This window comes from Harpia harpyja, chromosome 20 (assembly GCF_026419915.1).
Source record: "Harpia harpyja isolate bHarHar1 chromosome 20, bHarHar1 primary haplotype, whole genome shotgun sequence".
NCBI classification, from domain to species: domain Eukaryota; kingdom Metazoa; phylum Chordata; class Aves; order Accipitriformes; family Accipitridae; genus Harpia; species Harpia harpyja.
The window spans coordinates 22,156,865-22,183,596 of NC_068959.1; the positions used below are offsets into that span (position 1 = coordinate 22,156,865).

General features: G+C 48.7%; 1 protein-coding gene across 3 annotated transcripts in view; it reads left to right on the forward strand.

Annotated features, from left to right (window-relative positions):
- The first annotated feature begins 1,177 nt into the window (after window positions 1–1,177).
- Window positions 1,178–26,732, forward strand: part of CYSTM1 (cysteine rich transmembrane module containing 1) — a 31,011-nt gene continuing 5,456 nt past the window's right edge. Inside the window, exons 1-2 of one of the 3 annotated variants that reach the window (XM_052816533.1) lie at window positions 1,178–1,308; window positions 13,723–13,970. In XM_052816533.1, coding sequence (XP_052672493.1) covers window positions 13,742–13,970 — 229 coding nt within the window. In that variant the 5' untranslated portion in view covers window positions 1,178–1,308; window positions 13,723–13,741. Of the gene's footprint in view, window positions 1,309–2,217; window positions 2,394–2,839; window positions 2,860–13,722; window positions 13,971–26,732 lie in introns of those variants that run through there. The other 2 variants (XM_052816531.1, XM_052816532.1) reach the window with 2 other exon arrangements.

Here is a 26,732-nt window from a genome sequence, read left to right on the forward strand (position 1 = left end):
TCCAGGGAACCGCAGCCTCTGCCGGAGCACCCGGCTGCCTGGAAAGGGCTCTCTGGTGCCTCCCATCAGTGAAAAGGTTTCATTTAGGATGCACTTGGGGTGCTGGGTTCTTCGTGCAGAGCAGTGGTAGCCGTGCATCTTGGTTTTCTCTTGCCCAAGAACACAGCATGTCATATAACTAATGTAAATAATCTTCCTGGCTGAGCCTCATTAGGGACCCAGTATTAAACTGGCCTGATTAGATCTACTAATCGATGAAGGGGAAAAGGAAGCCGATTTCGGCACGCACGGCAGCAGAGGAGCAGGATCACGCCCCTCCACCCCCCGTGGCCCACCACCGCAGCCCCCAGCCCCACCTCGTGCCCGCCAGGCACAGCGTCACTGCGGGTGGCAACGGCCGTCCCCCCCACCACCGGTCACCGCCGTGAGTCACGGTCGCGTGCTGAGGGCAGGGGCAGTAATTCGGTTGGCTGACCTGCGTCCCTGACCGATTTTATCCGGGCGACCCCCCGCCATCGCCTTCCCCCTCTCTGTGCTTGGGCCTTCTCTGGCGCGCGTGGCCCGTGATCAGCAGAAGGTGACACGGCGCTGTGCGAAGACCCCAGTCACCGGCCCGCGTGTCCCACGGAGAAGGGGAAGGGGACCGGAGGCCTTGCGGGGCTGCGGGTCCCGGCCCAGGCCCCGGGGGTCTCCCTGAGGGGGATGCGGCTCCCCCGGCCCCGCTGCTGCCGGCACCGACCCCGGCCAGCCTTTTGCTGCTGCCTGCCCTGCCTGCACCCGCGGCGGCCTCGGCGAGGGCTGAGGCCGAGCCCTCGTGTAATTCCAGGGGGACGAGCCGCCCCCGCCTCGCTTCCACCCTGACGCCACCCCTGCGCAGCGGCTGCGCTTCCCCTCCCCTGCTTCTGCTCTTACTCAGCCGCAGGTTCCTGTTTTGGTTTAATTCACCTTTTAAGACCTCGCCTGCCTTAGTCTGGGGCAGGCCCCCGCGGCTGCCGGCGGACAGCAACCCCGCTCCGCCCGGACAGGCCCTTTCCCGCTTCTCGTCCCTCAGACGCGCCCCCGCCTCGCCCCGCCCCCGCCTCCTCTCGGGCCGCCCACGCCCCCCCCCGGGCGGCCACGCCCCCCCCCCGAGGCCACGCCCCCGAGGAGGGGCGCGTGGCTCGTGACGTGCCCGGCCCCTCCTCCTCCCTCCGCGCCGGGCGCCGCTCAGCCGGGGGCGGGGGCTCCGCCCTCGCTGCCTGACGTCACCGCCCGCCGCGGAAGTGCGCAGCAGGTGCCGCCGGCGGCGCGAGACGGGGAGCGCCTGAGGTACCGGGGGGGGGGGGGGGGGGAGGGCTCTGTAGGGGGGCGTGAGGGGCCGGCAGAGCCGGGAGTGGGGCCGGGAGCCCCCGCGGGTGTGCGTGATGGGCTGTGGGAGCCGGGTGCGGGGCTGGGGACCCGGTGGATGTGTGTGGGGTGAGGGGCTGTGGGAGCCGGGTGCGGGGCTGGGGACCCCGTGGGGGTGTGCGGGGGCTGAGGGGCAGTTAGAGCCGGGTGTGGGGCCGGGAGCCCGCCTGGGGGGGTGCGTGGGGCGAGGGGCTGTGGGAGCCGGGTGTGGGGCCGGGAGCCCGCCTGGGGGGGTGCGTGGGGCGAGGGGCTGTGGGAGCCGGGTGTGGGGCCGGGAGCCCGCCTGGGGGGGTGCGTGGGGCGAGGGGCTGTGGGAGCCGGGTGTGGGGCCGGGAGCCCGCCTGGGGGGGTGCGTGGGGCGAGGGGCTGTGGGAGCCGGGTGTGGGGCCGGGAGCAGCCCGTACCCCAGCCTGTGTCGGGGGAAGCCGTGAGCCTGCTGCTGGGCTGAGCCGCCCCAGCTGCGCAGCGAGGGCTGGTGGTCGAGGAGGGCGTCGTGCGGGTGGGAGAGAGCCTGGGCGCTGCGGGGAGGAGCGCTGAGCTGTGGGGTGGGACTGGGGCGCGGACGCGGGGCCCTTGCTGCGGGGAAGGGAGTGTGCTGGTCAGGGTTGCTGCTCTGAGGAGGATGAGGAGGAAGGCGTCTCAGGGTGAAGAGAGGGACCCATCCCACCGCTGGCAGGCCAGCTGTGAGGTGGCTGCTCGGGTGTCTGTCCGGGGTCTCTGAGGTGTCAGGTCAGGTGGATGCTGTTCTGGAGCAGGAGGGTGGGTCGCCAGTGAAGCCCCCCGGGCAGGCCTGGGCTTCGGTGCTGCTGACCAGGGGCTGTCTCTCCCTGTCTGACAGCTCTAACGATGCAGTTGTTGTCAAAACGTTGCTTTAAACTCTTTCAGGCTTTCGTTGCAGAGAGTGAGGCGCCTCTGGGGTGCTGTGGGGTTTTACAGTCCTGCCCTATGCATCAGGGAGAACAGTGCCGCTCCGCTGCGGTTGTTTATGCAGTATGGGGGGAGAAGAGGTAGGCAGGCAGGCAGGCATCTGCGCTCAAAGCAGATGGGCATGTTTAATACTAATGGGCTTATTTAGTGTAGAGAAAGGGGCATGCTAGCACACTCTGAGTAAAAATAATAATGCTGCATCGTGTGTTTAAAAGCCATTATGGTTGTCCTGGATTTATATTTCCTGTTCCTGTAGCTGTTGAAGACCTCATTTGGATAATTAGATGTCATGGTGAAATAGGAGAATAAGGGAAGGAGAGTACTTGCCTCCTTTCCTCCTGCCACACGGATCTGGCAGCCCCTTCCAATAGTAGTGGGGAGACCCTCTCTGTCCGGGGCAGCGCCAAGATTTGTCCCAGTCATCCCAGATTCATGTTTAGCTCTATCTGAAAGGAAAAAAAAAAAAAGTGCTTTTTGCTTTCGGTGCTTTCACCTTTGGTATGAGACCTGTGTGAGCCGAAGGTTCAACCTGATTGTCTGAATGGGGTAAGTCTCGGTAAGGTAGTAAGTGTGGGTGAGTAAAAATGAGTGCACGGAGCAGCTGCCTCCTCCTTTGTGCTATGGTAAATATAGTGACGAGATACAAGGTGTGGGAAGTGCTGCTGTGCCAGAAAACGGGTATTTTTCTTTCAACTGCAGCAGTGACTTTAATAAAAAGACTGGCTGTTCCTAGAAACATTGGGTGATAAGAATACTATTACTATATCAGATAGACTGAGGAGGAGGCCGAAAATGCTGAGACTTGGTACATTTTAGCGATCATATTTCAGTGCTTTTTGGGGATGGTCAGGGATTAGCATGCATATTGGATAATAATCTGCACTGCACAGAACAGCATTTTTACCAAGTACTGAAACTTCTTCAGCACCAAGTCTGTTACACTCTGCCTCTTACTGATGTGCTACAAAGGCTGTCTTTCTTAAAATACTGATTTGTCATTCCCCTAATGGTTTGAGAGCAGTAACTGATAATCTGCAGAGGCTGGTGGGTGTCCTCGCTGCAGAGGTCAAAGAGGAGAAGAGACTGTCCTGTAAATGAGTGGCTCTGACATGGGCTGAGCAGACCCTGCGAGGTGGTACCCCAGGGTCAGTTAGAGGAGAGGGCTCCAGTGTTTTGCTGCCATGTGTCCCCCCAGGTTCTTATTACATTTAAAATTGGCAGTGGCTTGCTGCTCAAAAAAACGGAGGTGTTCCTGTAAGCATAAGCAGCGGTGTTCCTGCGCCTAGCGTTGTGCTGGGATGATGGAGAATTACATGGAGAGCTGTGTTTATGGTAAACAGAGGAGCTACCTGTTTTCAGGTAGTTCTGTGCATGATCAGATTAATATGTTACTTAATTTTTTCTAGGAGGGCAGAGCAAGCTTGTGTAACTCTGGATTTTCAACAAACAGGTCTGCATTTCTCCTGTTACCTGTTTGTGATCTCCCTGTCGGCTTAGCAGGGGGCCGTGAAAACTTCTGCTGGAGCTGCAGACTTGAATGAGCAGGGTTCGAACGCCTGCCTTCAATACTGACGTTTTCTACTCCCTCGGTTTCGTATTATGTCTTTCTCAACTTCCTGTTTCTGAACTGAAACCACTGAAACTGTATGGCTCAATCAGTAGAAAATAGCACTCTGTCATTTTTGGGAATAGGGGAAGACAGCAAGAAGCCGGAGTCATTCAAGCAGACGGTCGGTATTGCCAGGTCTGGCATCCTGCCACCTGCAGCTTGGCTTCCCACAAGGCAGCCTGGGAGCCTCCAAGGCCGCTTGCCCTGGGATGGGAGAGATTGCCTTCCTTCCAGACTTTGGGATGAAGCGCTTGACCTCGCACCCATGCCGCGGGGCAGGCGCGTGCTGTGCCGCCCTCCACAGTCATATCCCAGGGAGCCTTTCCCAGCCGGGACCCGGTGATGTGGAAGTGCATGTGCGCATTCCTGCTGCCACCGCACTGCTTTCTTGGAGAGGGAGCTGTGCTGTGCTTCAGTGCCTGCCCACGGCCCATCAGGGTTGCAGGGGGCTTCGAGGAATGCACCTATGTGGAAACATCTAGTCTAGTGGATTCCTTACACCAGGCACCACCACTACTAAACAAAAGCTGCTGTTTCTTTCACTTGCGTATCAGAAAGATATATTTCCACGCTAGCATTATAATGTATTGGTGAGGCATTATTTGGTCTTATGAGCTATTGAGAGCAGTGTCCTGAACAGTAATAGCTTTTCAAACTCTGTCAGAGTAAGGCAAAGGCTTTTTTGGTTTCTTGACAGCTGGTATCAGAGGTACTGGCATGTGCCCTGTGACAAGCAGCCACTAAAGAGGATTCATGCATATGCCCTACAGGCAAAGTAAAGCATCACGTTACAACTGCGTGTAGGATGTGGAAAAGCAGAAAAAGTGAGAAAACGTGAGGAAAAAAAAAAATCTCTGTCTCATTCCATTTTCCAGCCTGTCAGGAAAATATCTTTCTGAGTAATGAGATCTTAGCTGTAGAAATGCATGTATTTCTGTCTGCATACACTGACTTTACTGTCTCTTAGAAGTTGTATGCTGCCCTTCAGTGTGTTTCCTGCTTGACATGGTAGAAAGTCATCATGCAGTCTGGGTAGTATCTTCCACTAAATCCCTCACTGTATCAGAGCTGGGGAGGTTATTGTGAAAGACTACTGCTGTTTCATTGCTGGGATGCTGCCAGAACACCATCTGAATAACACATATGAATGTATTATCTGTGCTTCTTAATTTTCTTGCCAGTCATACTGTTTGTTTCACGTTCTCTTCTCAGTTGGACCAACAAAGCTTCTTTCTTTAACTATTATTTGCAGGGTCTAGTTTAATTTGACAATCAGATGTTTTCATTGATTTTTGGTTTTGGTATTCGTTACACCTTAAAACTGTCTTAATACATCTTTTTAAGAACAAAATATATTTATGTATTTTTGGAAGTATCTAATGTAGCACACTATGCAAAGACTTGAACAAGAGCAGAGCATGCAAAAGCATTCAGAACCTGAAACCAGGGTGTTAGTGCTCCTATCTGCAGTGATTTCTGTGTAAAGGGCTTTGGTTTTTCATGTAACTCCTGTAACTGGGCAGAGTCTCAGCTGGTGTGTCAGCAGCAAGTGCCTTGCCTTACAACACTGGAGGGGCTAGGCTGTGGTACTTCCCAGTGTTGTCATTGTTATCTGGTGTTAAATTGTATGTTCTTAAAACCTTTTATCAGGTGTCTGAAAAATCTGAAAATTTTTCCCCATAAGGCTGCAGTTCATGTAGTAACAGTACCAGAGCATTGGATTTTTTTTTCCACTAACCCCTTTATTGTAGGAACTACATAGGTAGCTATTTCAGCTTCATACTTCTGCCATGCAGAACACGTAGGTGGACAGCGTATTGCAGGCAGGAAAACTAGACAATAAGTTATCAGTAGTATTTCTGAAGAGGTTTTGTATGTTCGTAACGATTAACAAGACATTGAAGCTTGTCTGCAGAAGGAAAATCCTGGCATTCAAACCTGTGTGGGCGTGAGGCTGCATTGTTAGAGAGTCCTGTGGAGACAGAGCAGCAAGGACAGATAATGTGACTGCGAAGCTCTACAAAGGACATTGCATCTGAGGCAAACACTGTCAACATGACTACAGGTCCTTTAGAGCTGATCAAACCCCTGTTTTTTTAAACCAAAATCACCTGGAAACATGCATATCAATTATGGTTTTGTCAAGAAGGCAGGACAGACAATGGGACTGGAGATGTGGGACAGTTTGTAGGGACACAAGTGTCAGCCTTGCACATCAGGTGCACTCTCCATTTGCACAGATGAGCAGACTTCAGGCCTCCAGAGGGCTTGGAGGGTACTGGGAGGAGGAAATAAGTGGCTCAGGAACTTGGAAGGTTAAATGCCTGTTCATCCAAACCACTGCTGTTCACTCCACAGAGCTGCCTGATCTGGTGGCTTCAGCCACTGGGATCAACAGCTGAGTTTTTTTGTGCAGGAAGTGCCTGGCAGCCACTCAAATAAAGGTGAGGAAATGCACATCTTCCTAATGATCATGGACTATCGCATAGGCCTGGAGACCTCTTACAGAAGTGGGTTTGAACAAATCGGTGTTTTCTAGCTTTTCCTTCGACAGCACAAAGCTGGGCTTTTTTTTCAGTTTTGCTTAGACCTGCGTTTTGGGAAGTAAAACAGTTTCGAGCAGCTTTTGTCAGAAAAGGTGGGCGCAGTTCTTGTGCAGTTCTCTTTCAGCTATTACTCAAGGCTGATGGTGCTGCCTGGTGAAGTGGGTGGGTAAACCTCGGAGGGCTTCCTGGAAGCGAACCAAGCAAGAAGGGAATCTCTTACAGTTTATCCTTAACATACCTTTCATGCAATCAGTAAATGGAGCTTGCAAAGAAGCTGGTAAGAGGGAAGCACAGCACCAGTGCAATTTAAAAGCTGCTTGTGCTTTTTTTTTCATTTGGATACTGTTCATATGAAATGTAATTTCAATGCTAGGCTGGTTGCCAGGAGCTGGATTGTTGATGTTAAATGTACTTTCCATTAGAGCTCTGTATTGGAAAACTACTTCCTAGTGCTGCAGGCATTGGAAGGGGTGGGTTACATCACAGTGCCCTGGTTGCCCTTCTCAGGATCAGTGCCTCTCACCGTGTTCTCCATCTTCATCCGTGCAAAGGCCAGCTGAATCAATATCTGACATGCCCAAAATGTGATTCCTCCCAAGTAGAGCAGCATATGAGGCGTGGTGCTTGTTCTGCTGTCCTAAAAATAAACAACTTCTTGCCTTTAAATTCCTAAAATCTGCTAATTGGGGTTGGTGGTTTTTTTTTTTGGGGGGGGGGGGGGTGTCTAGGTGTTCCAGACTACTGATCTGCTTTTTTTAATTTATTAATCCCCCATCTGTTTTCAGAGGGCTATTTCTTGCACTCTTCCTGATGCAACAGAAGGCGTTTAACCCTGTTTCAGTACTCGGATTAGATTGTTATCTCCCCGCACATAGACAGCTTTTTCATTGATTCACTTGCATAGGAGATTGCATTTGAAGGATCTGACTTGCTGGCAGCTGTCTGTAGGGATTGGTATTTCTTTGCAGGTGGATTAGGAGCTGTGAACACCTACTGTGTAAAAATGCAGGTGGTTGTTTTATGCATGTTCTTTTCAATTTTGCCAAGATAACAAGGTGTCATCAGTGCCAACAGGTAGAAGCAGCTTCATACTGGTCTCCAGTCCCTTTGAAGGCCAGAATTATGCTGACCTCAGAATTGATGCTTGGGAGCGCCAGCCTTGTAAGTGGCCTTTTGGAGGAGGGAAGAGGGTGAAACTGGGTCATCTGGCAGGGCATGGAGGCTCTTTGTTTGGGAATCCCTTGTGCTAACAGAAGAACTTTCCTTCCATCACGGTTTCCCTTGTTCTCTTCATTTGTGGTGGTTTTCCTGCATCATGTTATCTTCTGACCAAAAGTCCTACCTGTTCAGGCCCTCATGCTGTGCTGCAGGATCGCTCTTGCAAAGTGAGATGATGGTTGGATATCTAAATGAGGCTACCGATTTCTTTTTTTCTAGTTTGGTGGGGGGGGGGTAATACTTCCCAGTGATTCCTAAACATAGATGGGGTAAAGGTAGATCTCACTGGATTCATAATCTACCATGTGCTGATCTGTAAAAAGGGATAAATAGGTGGCAGCTTGTGGTTGATGAGACTTTCCCATGTTGAAACTAAGGCTGTTTTCAGAGACTTGCGGAAGAGTCTAATACCCGGTCAGTGAAATGGTGGAAGAGACTCTGCATTGGTACTTCGGTGAGCAATGTGTGTGAGGAGGACAACGGTCCTAGCTGTATGTGTGCAGTGACAGGCTCTACATAAACTATTCCCACTTGGAAGGATCTTGCAGTTACAATTAGTACGGTGCAGCTTGAGCTCTGTGTTTGGCTTTTGATGTATGGCAAGAGCTGTCCTTGGAATGGGCTAGGAGGGGGACGGAAGGTAGAAGACTGCAGCACTGTGCAGCAGAGCTTCATGGAGCCTGCGTGCTCCCTCTCAAACAAATGGTAAAACTAAAGGAACAGCAATGGGTGGCAAGAACGACCAAGGAATAGGACACGCTTTGTAGAAGCAGAGAGTCCTCAGCTCGGGAGAGATGCCTGGAGAAAAAAGATAATAAATTCATGAGTGTGCTGGAAGAGGAGAGTCAGGAGCAGCAACAGACTAGTTCTGTAATAGCTGCATTGGTATGCTGACCTTGTATGAGGCAGTAAGTTTAAAGCAATCAGAAAGGAGTAGGTATTTTCAACGCTTCATGATGAAATTTGTTTCTCTGAGGTGTATTGGTTGCCAAAATGGACAGGTTAAAAAATAATAAAATATATATATAGTGTATACAAAGCATCATAGTTATGTACTTGCACCTTTTGCTAAACCTTAGTCAAAGACAGGTTACAGATGTAGGGGCACTTACGTTCTCACATAGGATGGTGGTTCTTAGATATTGATCTCTGTGTGTGTGTGATACATGCACATATAGTGCCATACGTATTCTCTATATGATATATTGTGCGCATACTCCTACTTCAGCAATTTCTTTTTTGCAGACCTTATGGGAGACAGTGCAGCTTTTTGGGGTATGGGAAGCTGCTTGTTTAAAAATAAAATCCTTCTGTTAGGGTAGGGGAAATGATGTTTGTTCAGCAGTGTGCAACAAAGGAGTTCAAAGATAGCTTAAGGAAACTTAATGATACATTAACGAGTTTACCTCTTAGCAAAAGTACTAATGGTGGGGGGTGGGGAGAGGAAAGAATAGGAACATGTTTTGTAATTCTGTTCAGATGGACTAGTAATTTCTTATCATTAATCAGCAACAGATGGGGCAAATGCTTAGTGACAATCAATCATTTGCTGGGTTTAGTGCTAAATGGAAGTTTCACATCGGGTGAGACTGTGCAGTGCTGTACTGGCTCTTCCTGATGGACCTCCTGCAGTGCCGTGAAAAACAAAGGGCTTTACTGATGCATTGGCTTCTTTCTTTCAAGCTTTGTCTCCGAGAGGTGCTCATTGGGAAACCCACAGATATGAGCCCTGATGCAAGCTAATAAGAGTTGGTCTTAGTTGCAGCTCACATGGAATTACTAGTTGGGGTGAGAACCCACAGCAAAGCTTGGTAATACGTTTGACTAGGAGCTCAAGTATGTCTCTGAAAAGTATCTGCTTAGTGATTCAAGGCTCTGCCTTGCAAATACATACCCAGCTGAGTAAATAGGGCTAGTAAGCATGTAAATTCATGTGTGAGTTCGTGAGAATGAGGAAAACCTAAATGTTGTCACACAGTTCAAAAAGGGCAAGTAGGGAAGGGTATATGCGTGGCAGTAACTGACAGTGGAAGTTGGGGGCAAGGAAATATTCTTTCCGAGAATGTAACTGGGGACAAAGACCATTGCAAGAAGGCTGATGTTCACAGCTGAGGTGGAGCTGGGAGGGAGTGGACAGAAGTCATACTTCAGACCTCCAGAGGACCTGGTTTCCACAACCACTTCCTGGGTTTGCTGAATGCCTTGATAAATTCTCCAGAAGTTTTCTCATTCATCACAGATAAATGTCCAGTACAGTTGCTGCTGAAACTATTTTTGCTGAATGCTCTATTTTACTTCTTGCCTAATCTCAGTTGTGTTACTTTACCCTCAGTTTCGAGGGGAAAAGTAACCTTTGTCCTGGTGGAATATGCCCTTCTTAATCTCATTCTTCATCTTTTCTACTGTTCTGTTGTTCTTCTGTGGTATCTGCCCAGGCATCTGTCTAGCTTTCAGTAGACTCCAGTTTTCTCCTTAGTCCCTCTCCAGCATTAACAGGCAGAAGCTCAGTTACTAGCTCCACTCCAAACCTCCTCCTCTTCAAAAACTGCTTTGACATGGCTAACACTGAGCTGTTAAACAGACAAAGAGCACTGGTATCTCTCATTCCCTATGCCACCATTTCCGTGTTTGCTCAAGCCATTGGCAGACTTGGATCTTTAACTCCTTCTGTCTGGTTTCTCAGATTTTTCTGCAGAGCTGCTGATGTGCAGTTTTCTTTAGTCATCCCCATGGCTGTTGGTTTTAGCCAGGCTCTCATCTTACCCGCACTCTTTCAGTGTTTTCTAAGCTTGACCAGGTACAGCCTTGTACAGCTGATACCCATCTCAGACCTTTCTGCAGAGATGCTTTTCTACCTGTGTAGTTCCACCAGCAGTTGTACCAGCTCCCCGAAGGCCTTTTGGTAGGGTCCCACACTGGCTGCTCGTACAGAAACCAGGCAGCCACAGGATAGTGGGCAGGCTCCCTGCTTGGGTACTGAAGGGAACAGGGAAGGGTGCGAATGGCCAGCCCTGACAGCGGAGGATGGCCCCCAGGGGTCCCAGCACAAGTCCCTGTGGCAAGGGAGCAGTGTGATGGCTGAGTTTGTTATCTGCTGCCTGAATTTGAGTTCACAGCCAACAGAAGAATTGCAACATCTTTTAAGCCTTGCTATAGTACTAAAATGGCAATGGTATCAAATGTAGATAAATGAATTGATGCATATGAAGGGACAGAAGGGAAGACCAGACTTCACTGAATTTTATTGGAAAGGGTGGGCTGAGCTGACTGTCCTTTTAGGTAGGAGGGCTTTGGAAAACTGAAGTAATGCATGCGACTGCTGGAGCTTGGGAATGATCACCAAAGCAAGCTGAGCCCTGGGGGTTCTTAGGGTTTACGAACAAAAAACATGATATGCGGTTTGTTGCCTTTGAATGCCTTGTGTGTGTGTGTGTGTGTGTATATGCCTTGTGTCTGTATACGTATATGTATACACACACATATATATGTATCTAGGATGCCAACTTACAGCCTAGAACAGACCTGGAGGGACTTAGAGAAGGGGAAGGTGGGTGGAGGGGCTGGCTCCTGCCCAAGGAGCAGACAATGGGCTGGGGCTCTTCGGCCTGGGACAGGGTGCTCCCACAAGCCTCCTCCCTGGTTTGGTGAATCCCTGAATTCAGGAGGGTGGCTGCTGATCCCTACCTCCTGCAGTCACCCCCATGGGGCAGGAGGCAGTTTTCCACAAAGCATGCAGCAGAGCTTTGGATCCCCTCATGCCGGGAGCGGGCACTGCAGCTGTATGCCGGCTCAGGGAGACTCAGCAAACTCTAGGAGAGTTCACAGGGGTTTGCTGGTTGCCTGGGCCCTGTCTGGCTTGGGCACCAAATGGTTACCCTGCCATGTGCAACAGTATGTAGGTATACACACGCATTTGCTCTGGCCTTGTTCTTCCCTGGGAACTTGCTTTTGGCTGCTATTTTGGGATGATTTTCTGGGTTAGATGAACATTAGTGACCCATTACGTCCTGACTGTGTAGTTGCATTGCAGTGAGTTGTAGGGCTTGCTGCCTGCCTTCCACTGGCTCTCTGAAGGGAGAATTTCCTTGCTGCAGACTTGGTAGAGGCATTGCAGTGCAGCACAGTGGTTAAAGAGCCTCAAGTTAAACGTATGTTGTGCTTGTCCATTTTCAAATGAGCAGTTAAGCAGTCTGGCTGGCCTGGCAATGGAAAAAAAAAAAAATTCCTCTAATCCCTGGCATTGGTTAAACAGTTAACATTCTTGTCAAAGACATAAAGAAATATCATTTGAAAGTTAGCAGCACTGCCTTAGCAATTAACTGGGACTGTGCCTGGCTTGCACAGCAAGAGGAGCATTAGAATGAATTCAGGTGAATGACAACTGCAGGCTGGTGAGGCCTGGGAAGACCCAGCCTGCCGAGACTGAAGGGCTTCTCGGTGTCGTCGTGGGAGGGACAGCAGCCCTATTCCCTTGGAGTGCACCTCTGGAGTCATTTCAAGTCGGCAGTGCTCTCCTGGGCATTGTGTGGGATCAGACTGGCTGTTACTGTGAGGGTGGGATGGGGCTGTGTGCATGGGAGAGCCCTGTGGTGCCTGTACAGCAGCGAGCATTGTGCTAGCGACGTTTGGGCAGGAGTAACGTGTAAATAAGCAGAGAGCCTAGGGATCCTTCCTTGGGGAAGGACAGTCAGCGCGCTCTGAGGTGATGAAATAGCAAGCCATAAACAAACCAAGATCACTTCAACACTGTCAGGGACTGCAGCAGCTAAACATAGCCCCAGAGGCTTGACTCACTTGGCTTCTGCCTGGCAGATGGCTGCTCTGGGCTCGCTATAGAGTTACAAAGGTGAAATTCTTTAATCTGCGTCATGCCAGAGCTCAGTCTAGATGTGCTAATGGTCTCCTCTGGACTCAAAATCTGCACGTCCCCAAGAGTGGGTGCACAGTACTGAGCATCCAGGTCAGTCTGGCCCAGCTGCTTGCCCTTTCAGCACTGTCCGAAGAGGATCCTGCTTGCCAGCCTCTCCTGCTCCATGCCGGCAGCAGTGAGCCTCAGTGGAGGCAAATTATGCTCCTGGTATTTCTCCCTGAAGCCTGTGGCGTGTGGGAGGAGGTGTGCAGCAAAGGGAAAATGGTGACCTTCTGCACCCCGTAATGGCAAAAGGAAATAGCACAGTACAGCTACTTCAGTCAGGATGGTTCCTGAACACATGGTATTGAGGACACTTCTGTTTCTCAAACAGGGAGAAGTTTCAGAAACCTAATGTAAGAAATGGTTTGCTTAGTCATGCTGCTTAGAGGTTAATTAAAGTTGCATTATTGTGACAGTCTTGTCTTTTGATGGCTGTATGATGAGTAATATGTTAGGTTTTATGAACATCAACTCTCTGAGGTGTCTTTAGTGTTGCTTTTTGAATGAGACTGAGCCCAAGGTCCTGATTGCTTGTGGCTGCTTAATGATTCAATTGCATATTACTGGAAGAATACGCGATGTGCTGGGTTACAGCGTCATCAGGAAATTATTCATATAGTCTTGCTCCAGAGTACTGGTCTAGATGCTTGTAGCAATTAGAACCGTAACGGACCTTTGTGTTCACTCTCCTGTCAAGGCTATCGAACATGTCTGGAACAGGCTGCATTTCTGCATGCTTTTCTTTTTTAATATTGACAGAAACATGAAGTAATCGCTTCTAAATCTCTCTTAAAAGCAATTTAATCATGAGTGGAAGCAGAGGATTTCGCTTTGCAGTTGCAAGACTGTTAAATGTCTTAGGGTGAATAGCTGATGCGTGACTGGAAAGCAGCAAGTCACTCTGCTGCTGAGCTAAACTCGTCACTTAAAAGAAATCTCTTCAACTCAGTCTTTGCCCCTGACAAAGGGTTAAAAATAAACTCACTGCTTGACCAGGTATTTGGAGGTCTGTTTCTCACACTTAATGTAGGGCCCTCTGGAGCACAGTCTGAAATGGGTCTATATGGTCATAGATGAAGCAGACAAAAGCAAACCAGTTCTCTTCTGTTTTCCTTCTTCTGCAGGACAGATTCTGCATCCCACATGAACTACGAAAATCCTCCACCTTACCCTGGCCCGGGTCCAACTGCCCCTTACCCACCGTATGCACAACAACCGGGTGGTCCTCCTGGCCCATACCCAGGCTATCCTCCTGGACCTACTGGGCCATACCAGCCAGGCCAGCCAGGTTATCAAGGTTATCCCCAGTATGGATGGCAAAACGCACCTCCGCCTCCAGGACCAGTGTATGCAGATGGGCCTAAAAACACAGGTATGCATAGCAGCTGTGGTGCAATGTAATTGTGACCCTTTCTGGCTTGCAAATGCATGAGTACATGTTGACCGTGAAGTAATACGGTTACCAGCATCTGGCTCTAATGGGGCTGGGGGAGGTGGAGACTTGTTTGCAGTAGCAATTCTGTTTATAGGCTGTTTTCCTGCTTTATTTTGCTGTTGTGTCTCTAACAGTTCTCTGGCGTTGGAAGGTACTGCTGAACATCCTTAATGCTGATCCCTCAAGGGAATCCTTATGCTGAGGTTGTTACACATGCTTTTTGCTGCTTTAAATTTGCCACAACTCTCATTCTGCCTGTCTTTTGGTTGATAAGCTTCAACTGAAGGCTGCACAGTTGAAGCTTGTAATATTCAGATGTACAGTTCCTAACTTACTTAATGTGCATCAGTTTTCTTGAGCCCATCAATATCTGTCCAAGTGACCTAATAGTGCCATTGGAATCATTCCTGGGCTCTTGTTTTTTTCTGAAGCTATTATCATTCTGTGGAAAAACAGATTTCTGGGGAAGGGAAGGAGGACAGTGTAACTTATCTTGGCAGCTAGCTGGTCCATCTGTGTGCCACATCCCCTCAGTATGGAATGCTGGTTTACTCTAGCACCCATAGCTCTCGTGGGGCTCACTGCAGTGCTTGGTGCAGGCTCAAATTGTCAGAGGAGGGCCAAGAAGATGATTAAGGGACCAGAGCATCTTTATATGAGGAGAAGCTGAGAGAGGTGTGACTGTTCAGCCTGGAGAAGACTCAAGGGGGCCTATCCATATGTATAAATACCTCATGGGAGGAAATGAAGAAGAGCTAGACTCTTCTCAGTAGTGTCTGGTGACCGGACCGGAGGCAATGAGCACAAACTGAAACACAGGAGGTTCCTTCTGAACACAAGGCGACACTTTTCTACTGTGGGAGTGATCAAACACTGGCACAGGTTGCCCAGAGAGGTTGTGGAATCTCCATCTGTGGAGATACTCAAAACCTGACTGGACAGTGGTCCTGGGCAGCCTCTTCTAGCTGACCCCACTTGAGCAGGGGAGGTTGGACCAGGTGATCTCCAGAGGTCCCTTCCAACTCAACAGCTCTGGGATTCTGGTGAGGTTGGGTGTGGTCTGTGCCTTTTCCCCATTGGAAAGAGGAGGATTTAGCTTGGGGTTTTTTGGTAACTCTTTGTCTTGCTGGTAAGGACACTTGCCTAGAGACCAGGTTTAATCTTGTCAGTGTTGCACAGGCTTTGGTTCTAAAATCTCTGCTTGTACATCATGGGGGTGTACTCACCCCTTCACCATCAGCACGGGGGCTCATGCTGTCATGCCAACTCCAGTGCCTTCTTCCAGGCTTCTTCAGTGATAAAGGTACTCATCCAGGCTGCGAAGCCAGAAACTATCATTGCGTCTCTTCCAGTGAATATCACAAACAGACCTGAGCTGTTGAGAAGAGTCATAAGTACCTATAGCTGTTCTGGCTGGCTTGGGGTGGCAGAGGATGTGGCCAGAGCTACCAAAGGGCCTGTTCTGCAGGAGGGAGTGTGAGGAACACTGCTGTAGAGGTGCTGTCCAGGCACTGTGCTTTAGGTGGAAGCTGCTCTCAGGAGGGAAAGGAAACTCAGGGTTTTTATGTGCTGGGTATGTCTGGCATGGTCAGGGACAGACTGACCTCAGGTGGAAAGAAATGAGACTAACATGTACCCCAAATCAAAACCTAAGTCGGTGCTTTACAGCTATGCAAGGCAGTAGCACTGCAGATACTACTGCTGTAAAGACCGGCTGATAAAGTGGGTATTGAAGCTGACATCGCTTGGAAAATTGTCAGGACTCAGACAATTCCCAAAAGGCCTTTGCCACTATGCAAAGCTGTCTTTGGCCATTGCACGTTAAGGTCATTCTCCACATACTGTTGTTGCCATGGCTTGGGACAGTGTGCGCTTGCGCTTGGGACCTGCTCAGGACTGAGGTCTATGTGCATTTGCTGCATTTGCCTGCTGTGCCCCTCTACCACTTCATGTTACTCTGACTGCAGCATGCTGCGACAAAGGCCTTTTCAAAGCCCTCACTTTTTGGGAAGCTGGAACTTCAGAAGTTCCCAGCAAGAGTTTTTCACTGTAATGAATCCAAAGGAGACTTGACATAGATGGGTGGACAGGCTGAACAGTGGAGAGGACATTTTCAAGAACTTTTTTTTTTTTCCAGTCTTCTTGGCTAAAATGCTGGACTACTGGACCAGTGTATATAGTAGCATCCCTGGATTTATAGCTGATGTAAGATGTCAGGAATATTCTGGTGCGGGTCTGGCCACAGGACCCAAATACAAGCAGCGAACAATTGGTCTGAGTGAATAAGAATGTTAATGAGTGCAAGTCATGAGTTCAGCTTCCTCTGTAAAAGAGTGAAAACCTCAAGGGTCTGCCTTTGAGAAGGAGGCAGCAGCATGGTGATGCTTCCCACCACTATCACCACATGGACTCAAGGTGTAATCAGGGTTTTCCCTGGGAAATGCACATAGTTTTGGGGTGGTTAACAGGCATTTCTTGGTACTGGGTGGGGGGGCAGGGAGGGAATTCCTAGTCTTCCATGTAGAACATATTTGGTTAGTGCAAGTGTCACTTTGCTGCTATAGCCGTGAAAAGGGATGTGCTAGCAGAAGCTGAAGGGAGAGTGGGTCTGCTGCTTTGGGCAGTCTGTCTTTGAGCCAGATCTGCTGCCTTGGAGGCTTAAAGGATCTCATATCAGACTGGATCAGGGAAGCGATGACACTGAACGTCCTCTGCTCTGCTCACAAACCTGTGGACCAGCACAAAGGTGTAGGCTGGGAAATTGCAGAAAACAAGTAGCTGAGTGTTTGAGTGTGTCTTTCACTGAGAGACCAGGCTTATGCTGCAGGAGGCATGGTTTTGTTGTTAAACCTAAGTGAACACAACTGCAGTTCTGCAGAAGTAGCACCCTAACCCACAAACAAAAGATCTTCTGGTAAGTCCTGTCTTTGAACTGCCTTCCTGTAGCATGTGCGGTCTCTGAACCCACCTTGGGAGCCTCCAATTTGCATTGTTTTTGCTGAAGTGGATGTAACTAAATGTACAAAAAACATTTATTAATGTGTGTAAAATGAAGTCAGGGCTATAATTTTGCATTTGTCTGCAAAAGCTTTTCCTTCTTCTTGATTCTCCTTCTGTTAAATACCTTGTCTCCCCCTTGCTCCTTTTTGGCCAGTCCGTCAAACTGGAACCTGATCTTTGTCCTGTGACACTTTAACAGAAGTATTCTGAGAGAGCTTTCAATAAGGCTTTGTTTAATGATCACCTCCAGGAGTATCTAATATAGAACAGATGTCCCTAAAAAAGCTAATTTTTTAAAAATCTGTTATACTAATGCTATCTATCTGTTGGTGTGGCTGAACCTCTAATATAAAAAAATTGACATCTAAATTTAATCAAGTCATTACAGAGTCTGCCTAGCCAGTCTGGCATGATTTAATGTGGCTTGTCAGTTCTTGTGGTGTTTCCAAGCAGTTATCTGGGAAGAGCTACTGTGTGGATGCTTTCCTTTCAGAGCGGATGTTTTGCTCTCCTAGATGACTTAGTTTAATCTAATGAATTAAGCTACTCCAAGTGATGCATTAGTATTTGTGAACAAACGTGTTCATGCTGAAAGCTAGGAAATTTGCTATACTTTACATTTTATGCTTTAAGTTATTTTACTGTGTAGACAACCTGCAAAGTGGGCTCTTAAGTTGTGGATCGCAGCCGGTGTGCTAATGTGTGGAAGTAATTATGCATCATATTTTGGTCTTGAGTGGATCACACAGATGGAAATAATTACTGTTGAGCTATCAAAATCTGATGGTAAAGTAGCATTTCACGGTGACAGTGTTTTTTAATCTTAACATTTTGTGGCCTCTCTGGAGTAGCAATGGACATAGCCTGTCCAATTGGCCCTTGGAGAGGGGAAAAAACCTCATATGGCTCTGTATTAAAAAGAAAGCTATAGCTGAGATGTAATAGGGAAACAGCTTAAACTTAGGACTGGTTTTGTCACCCACGCTGCAGAAGAGCTTGTGAACCACTGAGCCTTGTTTCAAAGGCTGCTGTTGAAGGACTCTTCAGGCTGAGCAGCACTGGCGTGAGTTACGCTGCCTGTACGTGGTGTGTGTGCTGCAGCCGTGCTTTTCCCAGCCACGGCACCCATTCCTCCACATCCTTGGGAGGTGGGAGCTGTAAGCCCAGACTGGAGAGTTTGGTCTCTTTTGTTGGGGTCATGCTTGGCAAGGGTAGGTAACACCTAGGCTGGAAAGAGAAAGTTATTACTGTTAAGTGAGCAATGACTATGCTAGAAATAGGTGAGAGAGGGAGGATGTTGTCATCTTTTCAATATGACATGGAAGAGGGGGACATATATAAAGGCTTGTTGGACGAAGGTGCAGTCCAGAACAGTGCAGAACAAGAACAAGTATATTCCACTCTAGACTGTCTGTGTAGGATTAGTTAGCCATGATGACGGTTGCAGAAGTCAGCTTGCAGTTTATGCATTAAGACTTAGTGGTGTTGGCCATATGGCTCCCATGTATTACAGCATTGTAGAAGAGGGAGTCTTCAGCTAATAATGGCAGCTGGTGGTCCTTTGTCCCTTCTCCCTGAGTGGATGGAGTCCAGCCTGTGCAAGCTTGCACCCCCTCAGAGTCACCCTAGCTACCTTAACGCTTGTTGGGCGTGAGAGGCCTTGAAGCGTATGTTCCTTCTGCAGGTGGAAGAGCAGTGAGCCAGAGAGGCTAGGTGACTTGCTGAAGTGTCACAGAAGACCTCATGGCCATGGTGTCGGTTTTTTGTTTGGGGTTTTTTTGATAGCTGGCTTTTGGGCTTGTACAGGCTACCGATAGCAGTGTCTCCAAAGAAAAAACACTTTTTGTGTCTTGCAAGGGCTAATAACTGACTTGGCAGTTGTTCATTAGAAGTAAACAACTTGACCTTTACCTTTAGAGCTGGTAAGTTATATGCTAAGCCTGAGGGAAGTTGTCCTTAAGGCTGCTTCAGCTTCCTAGCTCTGTGAACTGACTTGTGCTGATTTCTGTCTGCATCTTTCCTGCTGCAAAAACCGAGGGCTGTCTTCGTGTCTGTCCACATGAAGTCTGTCCAGGCATGTGTCTGGAATATCATAGATCTGCCATTCGGTGTCACACAATGCTTGGGGTAGCTAGAGGGAACTCATCTGCGCCCGAACAAAGCTGAGAAATGCACAGCAGTAGGAGCACAGTGCCTGCGTGGAGCGTGGCATAAGGAGCCAGGCTGGTTTGAGCAGCACGGGCTTGCTTAGGAGGAAGAAAATACCTCATTCCAGAAAAATCTCATTTCCCCCTCAGTACTTTCATTATAGAGTAATTCGGTATCAACTGGCAGAAGGAAACCACAGTATCTGCTGACTGGTCAGCAGGTACTTTCTTGTCTATGTAAATTAGAGGTGAAATGTAATGCTGTTGATAATGGCATGCTTTAAAAAGAAGTGGAATGAGCCAAAGTACAAAGTGACACACTAATTTTGAAAGCACTAGCTGATGTGAGCAATTTGTGCAGCTTAATTTCTCCCCGCCCCCCGCCTCATTGATACATAACAACGTAATGGATGAGGCTATTCTGTGCTGTGCCAAAGGGAACCAGGCTCTGTCAGCAGCCTTCCTTCCAACTGAAGGCAAACAAAGCTCAGTATTGCGTTTGACCTATTGTAGGCACAGGGTGGAAATCTTATTTCTGGAAGTTGATTACTTGTAGCAAAGCCGGCTGTGGTAAGAGTAATAGTCACAGTGATGCTGCCTGCCTCCTAATGTTTGGCCAGCTGCAAGAATAAACAGGTCACCTAGATACAGTCACTGCCTTCTGCTAGAGGGGTGGATTTTTCCTCTTCATGGGTCTCAGCGTGGAAAGGACGGGTTTCTAATCGCTCTGGTTAGGCTCTCTGGTGCCTTTCAGTGGTTACCCCCTTGCTTTTCAAACTGTGTCAAGCTGAGCCTTCCCCAGAAGCTTATTTGGAGGGCAGCATGTAGCAATTCCAGGAGGCTTTCTGGGTGTATTGACCCTTTCCAAGCAGTCTGTCAGAGCATTTAATTTAACTGTTACTGTACCTTCAGGACCTGCAACTCCAGACAGCTGGTGTCCTGCCAAAAAAAAAAAAAAAAAAAATCCCACTTGGCAGTTGTCCTCTTATTTGCTTCTCATACTGTAGTGTGCATTAAAACCTGGTGTTCTCTCTCCCCCAAGACTGCTGTATCATACCTCCCTCTGTCCCTGGCTTTTGTCAGCTGACTGCACAAACAGTGGGGGCTGTTTGCTGGCAAACTGCTGTCCTGGGGGCTGATCTCTGACTCACCTTCTCTGCTTTTCACCCTGAAGGAGGGGATAATCTGAGAAAAGCCTGATGCAAAGAAAAGGGTTTCCAAATTCAGGTCCTGTGTCTGAAAACATGCTTGAGACAAACTGGCTAAATGAGGCTAAGGCTGGCTCTGCAGTGGACCAAATTAAATGAGGCTGCTGTTCTGGACAGTCCTCATCTGCTGGGCACCTAGCCTGGGTGAGAAGCAAGTTGTGTAAAGCCTTTTTCCAGCTCTGCAAGCGCTGCACAGATTGTGGTACTCAAGCCCTGGGGGCACTGCTCAAGGACAGTCTAAAACTGGACTTTGTCCCTCATGTCTGTCACCCAGGACACTCTTGCAAGACCCTTGTAAGTCCGAGTTTGTGCTGTGTAAATCCCTCCAAGCCATGTCTTGTTTAATTCTAGGACTGATGCTGATTTTCAATGAAAACACTGACGCAAGCTGAGGAACGTGCTGTTCTTAGCCCTGCAGTTGACTTGGTGGAAAATGCCTCTTTGCTTTAACGTTAAATTAAGATTTCACTGATTAAAAAAAAAAGTTAGAGGAAGTTCTCAAATTCTGTAGTTTTGGGAGATGTCTCTGCATCTGTTGCAGTCTAGAAGAAAACTGAAGGGTCTGAAGCCCTTAATTACTGTACTTTTGAGCTGGGGGGAAGCTGGTTTCTTATGACCTGTACACTTTCTAACCTGTGTGATAGGGATTATAGTGCTTCAGAGAGCTGGCCAATGCCTGCTGACATTCTTCAGAGACTTGAGTACCTACTACATAAGGTACGCTTTTCTCCTATGGGGAGTGCCTGTAGCCCTGCGTTTTAGAGATGTTAAATCCTTCCTGGGCACATCTATACTCCATAGATGCTGATTAGTATCAATTCCATTATCTCAAAGATCTCTGAATCCCATCCCTGTGTGCTCAGGTGAGGAAACTCACCTCTTTCCCAGCCCTGAGCTGCAAGAAAATCTTCTGCACGGCTTATGGTCAGACATAACCCATGCTTGGAGCACATGCAGTGTGCGAGAGGGGAACAACTTTACCTTTGTGTGAAACGCGGCCAGTGCAGCATTGGCTCTGGAAAGTGCTCACTTGGCATGCCTGCACGGTAATTTCCCTGAAATGTGTTGTGTGTTCAGCTCACTGAAAGCTGAAACAGCTCTCTAGGGTGACCATAAGAGCTTCTCAGACTTGCAGGAACTGAAAGGAATTTTCCTAACCTGCTGGACATAGTCACGCAGCCACAAAACAGGGCAGGTCTGATACCGGAGTAGGTAGTTGTAGATCAGTCGCTTCCGCTTGAGTCCAGGATGAAATCTGGGCTGGGTCAGGAGCAGCTGTCCGGTGGCAGAGGGGATTTGCGGGTGAAACTACCTGTACTCACTAGCAGTTTGCTTCCTTGATACTTTATTTTTGCTTGGGTGGCTCTGGCAGTAGAGCTGTTTGTGTTTGGAGCTGGGGATTGTGAAACTTGCTCTGAGCATTTGCAACTTTGGAAGATTTTTGCTTGGAAGTAGACTACTGCATTTCCATCTGGCTCTGACTGGTATCTGTTTCAGGAGTGTGCTAAGGTATTTCCTGAAATCTGAATATGGTGTTGGTAGAGACTGTGCGTACAATGAAAGCCTCTGGGCAGGAAGGAGTTGGGGGGGCAGGAAGGAGTTGGGGGGGCAGGAATGTGATGTGACAGGCATGAAGCTGTTAAGCATGAGCAAATATCCCCAGAGAGGGGAAAGAATAATTAAATCCCTTTCTTGCCAAGGGAATTAGATCTCATCTGTGCCCAGGCTCTGCCCTGGAGGTCTTGTGGGCAAGGGAGGAGGCCAGGGGCAGAGAGGAGGCTTGTTGGCAGCTAGTATGAAAGTTTTAGTTGAAGTCCTAGGGTCCCTGTTCCCCAGTCATGCAATCTCTTCTTCCACACTGGCTGCCTGCGTGGGATTTACTCCAGGATACGTGGCTGTCTGGGCGGTCAGGGTTGGGTGTTCTTTCCTCCTGCAGTGTTGGGTCTGCAGACCTAGAGTGCGCACCCCAAAGAGTGGCTCAAAAACAACTTGATTTCTAGCCACTGTCACCTCTGCATCCCTTGGCTGCCACCAATGCCCTTGTGCTGACTTGCCCTTCTCTGGCCTCCATCCTGAATGGAAAGACTTTCAAAGGACTTGGGTAAGAAGGTTTTGAAGGTAGAACCAGATGCACAGACTGACTTGACTTAGCAATCTGCTGCCAGCAGCACTTAACCCTGTAAGAAGTTACTATTAAAATGGTGTTGTGCAGTTTTAAGCAAGACTTGTTTGCTGGCTGTACAAGCAAAAAGAAAGTTCTTGGTGCAGAAGTGGCTTGTGATAAAAACCACTTTATTCACATGTGGGAAAAGGCTTATTGGTCCCTTCTCTGCTGTGTGCTTCTTCCCAGATGAGAAGACTGTGTATTAATTAATACTTCTGCTCTGAACAGTTGTTACAATGGCAAACAGCCATTCAGATACCACGGGAAGAGTTTTTGGTCTGCAGTAGCAGTGGTTGGTAAACTGCTTGTTGCTGCTTCCTCTTGTGTGCTCCAGGCCTTGCCTAATAGTTTAGAGCAGCTAGGAGTGTAACTAACTTGTTTGCATGCAAAGTGGGTCTGTGTGCCAGCACACAGCTGGAGCAAAAGAAGTAGTAAACTTCAAGACTTACTGCTTTTCTTAGCTCCTGGCCCTCTCACCTTAGGAAGAGGGAGTCCCTGCAGCTGGCTAGTGCTAGGCTGGGCCGACCCTGGGGGTGCGTGAATCTCACTTCTCCCCGGGCAGCTGACTTCTTGGCTGAGCCTGCCCCTTGGCTTGCCTGAAGTGAGCTTTTGCTTGCTGTCTGTCTGCCTGGATGTCATACCTGAAATACCTAGACAAGGGCCAGGGCCCCCGGTGACGTCCAGCAAGACTTCTGGGAGGGCTTGCAGAACTTGAGTGCTCTCGGGCGCCATCGCTGCTTGCTTTCTGGGGGGGGCTGCCCATGTAGGTACGTCAGTACCTTAACAGTGATGTCTGTGCCTAGGCCCTGGGACAGGATGGGCTGGTTCTGTCATCAAAGCTGGTATCCTTGTACTGCAATCCTTGTAGACCCAGTAAAGCACTGCAATAAGGAGCACTACAGTCTCAGGTCATGACTTTACTTTGTATCAAACCAGGTGAAAAGTACTGCTCATGCCTGTCCCTCGTGGAGCTAATGATTAACATATCAATTAGGTATGAGAAGAAACAAAATGTGTATGCTTAAGATAAGGCAGACTGTACATGAAATAACAAGATATTGTAATATTTGTTTTAAAAATAGTGGGAGTTATTTGCACTGGCTTGTGCAGGCTGGTACTCCGTGATTACAGGGAGTGCTACCATTTTAGGGGTAAGAATGATTCATTGTGATCTACACTCTTTAAGGCTGATTAGAAGATGGGAGGGTGTGCTCAGCTTACACCCTCTCCCATCCTGTTTTAGAAAAAACAATGGAAGCATCAAAACTTGAGCCTAAAACTGAATGCTCTCTAGTGCCTCTGAGAGAAATCGCCCTTGTTTCTCTTCTCTATCAGACCACCAGTCCCAAAGTGCTAATGGGCTTCTGCTCACAGTGGCAAAGACTCCAGCACGCCATAGGAGATCTTTGGAGTGCCTGACGTTGGACAAAAGAGAGGCACAAAGCAGCTAGTAAAGTCCCCAGTAAGGCTTGCCACAGCAAACCGGGTGGCTTTAGCTTGGAGGCATTCAGGCTTCTGACAAGAAGCATACAAAACCAGGAGTTCCCTTAATTGACATATTTTGGGCTGGGGTTTTGTTGGCAAAGCTATTCCAGAAGAAAACCTGATCTCTGTTAATGGAAAGCTGCTGGATGAAGTGAGCTGGGAAGACATTGGGTGGTTTGCATCAGTAATGTGCTGTGCAAGTCTTCCTAACAAAATCATTTTAAGAGGTCTGAGTAAGGTGCTTAGGGTTTTGTTATGCTGTCTCTTACTGTGCTGTTTACAGGGGATCCTCTGCATTTAAAGTAGTGCTAATGCATAGGCTGGGAAGAGTGAATAAAGGTGCTACTGCTCACTCTTGATTTCCTTGGGTACTTCCATGTCTGTGTTTGTGTTAGTGCTTTGAAGCTGATGTTCAGTTGCACAGTGTCCAAAATGAAAGGATTGGTATAGGATGTTTCCAGCTTAATGAGAGGCTTGGCTGGGAATAGTTTATCTAGCCTGCCTTTGAACTGTTTTTTACCCTATGCACTTTGGTAGCTGTAAGTGAATAGTTGACCAGCCTTCACCTGTTCTGCTCTTACCCTCTCCTGTATAAGCCCCACACCCAACTGCTTGATGAGAAAAGCTTTTTAGCATTAATGCTGTATGGCTGTGTTTAAAGTTTCTCTGGCAATTTGTCTGGTGACAGCGACAGAGCTACAAATTCTGAAGCATTGATAAGCTTCAAAAGAAGTAATCATTAAACTCAAACTGTAAGGGAGAGGTGGTTGTTTTTATTTAGAGTATTGACCAGATGCTTTCAAAGTCTGAAAACTTTCAGTGGTGACTGTATTTCCTCTCAAACTGCAGCAGCAGTTGACACCAGCTCCCATGAGCTGGCTGTGGCAGAGCGCTGCCCTCTTGAGACTCTTGCTCTCTCTGGGAGAGGAACTCTGCAGTGGAAGGCAGCGACTTCTCTAATGCATATTTCAAATGGTTGTCTTTGGGGCTTTCCTTGAACTTGGAAGGTGAATGGGTTTGATAAGGTCCCGTAACTCCCTGCATGGGGAAAACCACAGCTTTTTCTCAAAGGGTTTCTGCAGGATGGTACTTGTGCCACAATGTGCTGCTCATTTAAACGACTTCCAGCTTTTAGCAGAACAGAGTGAAAGGACGTGGCTCTTTCCAGTGCTGTTTCACCGTTTCTAACAGAAAGGCACACCCCCCAAACCCATGGTGAGTCCTGGAAAGGTCTTGACATGGCTGCTGTCCCTCGCTATACCTTCTTCTGTCCCAGTCCTGCCCTGAATTGTTAGCGGGCAGTTGTGCCTGGGTATCAGCCAGTTTAGTGCAGACCTTTCTAGCACAAGCTGCCAGCAGCAGTGCTGTGCAGGCAGCTGAAGGTGCTGGCTGGCAGGGAGGAGCGATGCCCGCTGCTGCTGTGACCCACTTGTGCTGAGAGGCAGCATCCGATGCGAGTCAGCTGAGCAGCCGTGTAGTGAAAGTGCCAATCTCCCATTGCACAGGCCCAAATTTGGAAAAGCCATTTTGTTTAATATTTCAGCAAGTGTTTCATAACAGCACTTTGTACATGCTTTGAACATGCTTTGTCAGTATGTCTTCGACACTTGGCTGTAGTTTAAAACTTCTGATGGATTAATCATAAATACTTCAGGCAAATTCTTCTTGTATGCCTGCAGTCATGGACAGCTTACTATAAATTGCACAGGGCAGCATCCATTTCAACTCTGCTTTGGGGTGTGGAAGGTTATGCAGACCCATCCTCCAGCAGAGTATGCAGTTAGACTCAATTTCACTGACTTCTTTGCAAGTTGCTGACTAACCATCAAAATGCTTTACTGGTTTGTGTGCTACCATGGAGGACTTGTCAATATTAGTGTATCATTTGACAGCTCGTGTCTTCTGCATGCTCAAGCATTACTCCTTAGCTTAGCACTGAGCTACCAGAAGGCAACATTGCTTTAACTCTAGCAGTAAAAGGCAGTGGTGTTAGAGCTCTTCCCTGGATGGTGCCTTGGCTGTGGCTGTGACTACAGCTGCCTTCAACCAGGGTGAAGATGGGCTTGACTGGGGTGGCCAAAACTGGTAACTGCCGTCCAGCCCATGGTTTGCATTGCAGTGACATGGCCTCCTCTGGTCAGCAGATGCCTGCTGGAGGCTGGCCAGAGCAGCTGGCTAGCTAGGTCTGCCTGTGCTTGGTGTGAAGTGCCATACCTTAGTGCTCGGAGGGGAAGGTACCCACCCTCAGGCCAGGTGTTGTCAGCCTGAGAACTCAATCCATCTCAGCTGCTCCAGCAAGGGAGCTGAGGGTATGTGAGGCACCCCCAAAGCAGTGTAACCTTATGCTGTCCACCACATTTGGGAGTGTCACATGCTGCAGAGCTTTTTCTGGGGCAGGGAAGGGTGTCACGTTCCCCTGGGTTTCACTCAGTCTGAAGCTGCAAGGGCTTTGCTCTGGAGCAAGCTCTGTGGTATCTGTTCTTGGTGGTGTTTTCCAGAGGTCAGAGTCACCCTGCTGTCTCCAAACCACGAGGAACCAGTGCTTCCCTAAACATCCTCCCAGCCCCCTTCTGCTGTGCGGATCCGCATGTCACAGGCACTGTGGCCCTCAGTTTTGGGTATGGCAATGCTCTGGCAGCAGCAATCCAGCTCTCTGTGGCTCCAAAGCAGGACAGCTTGAATGGCAGCTGGCAGA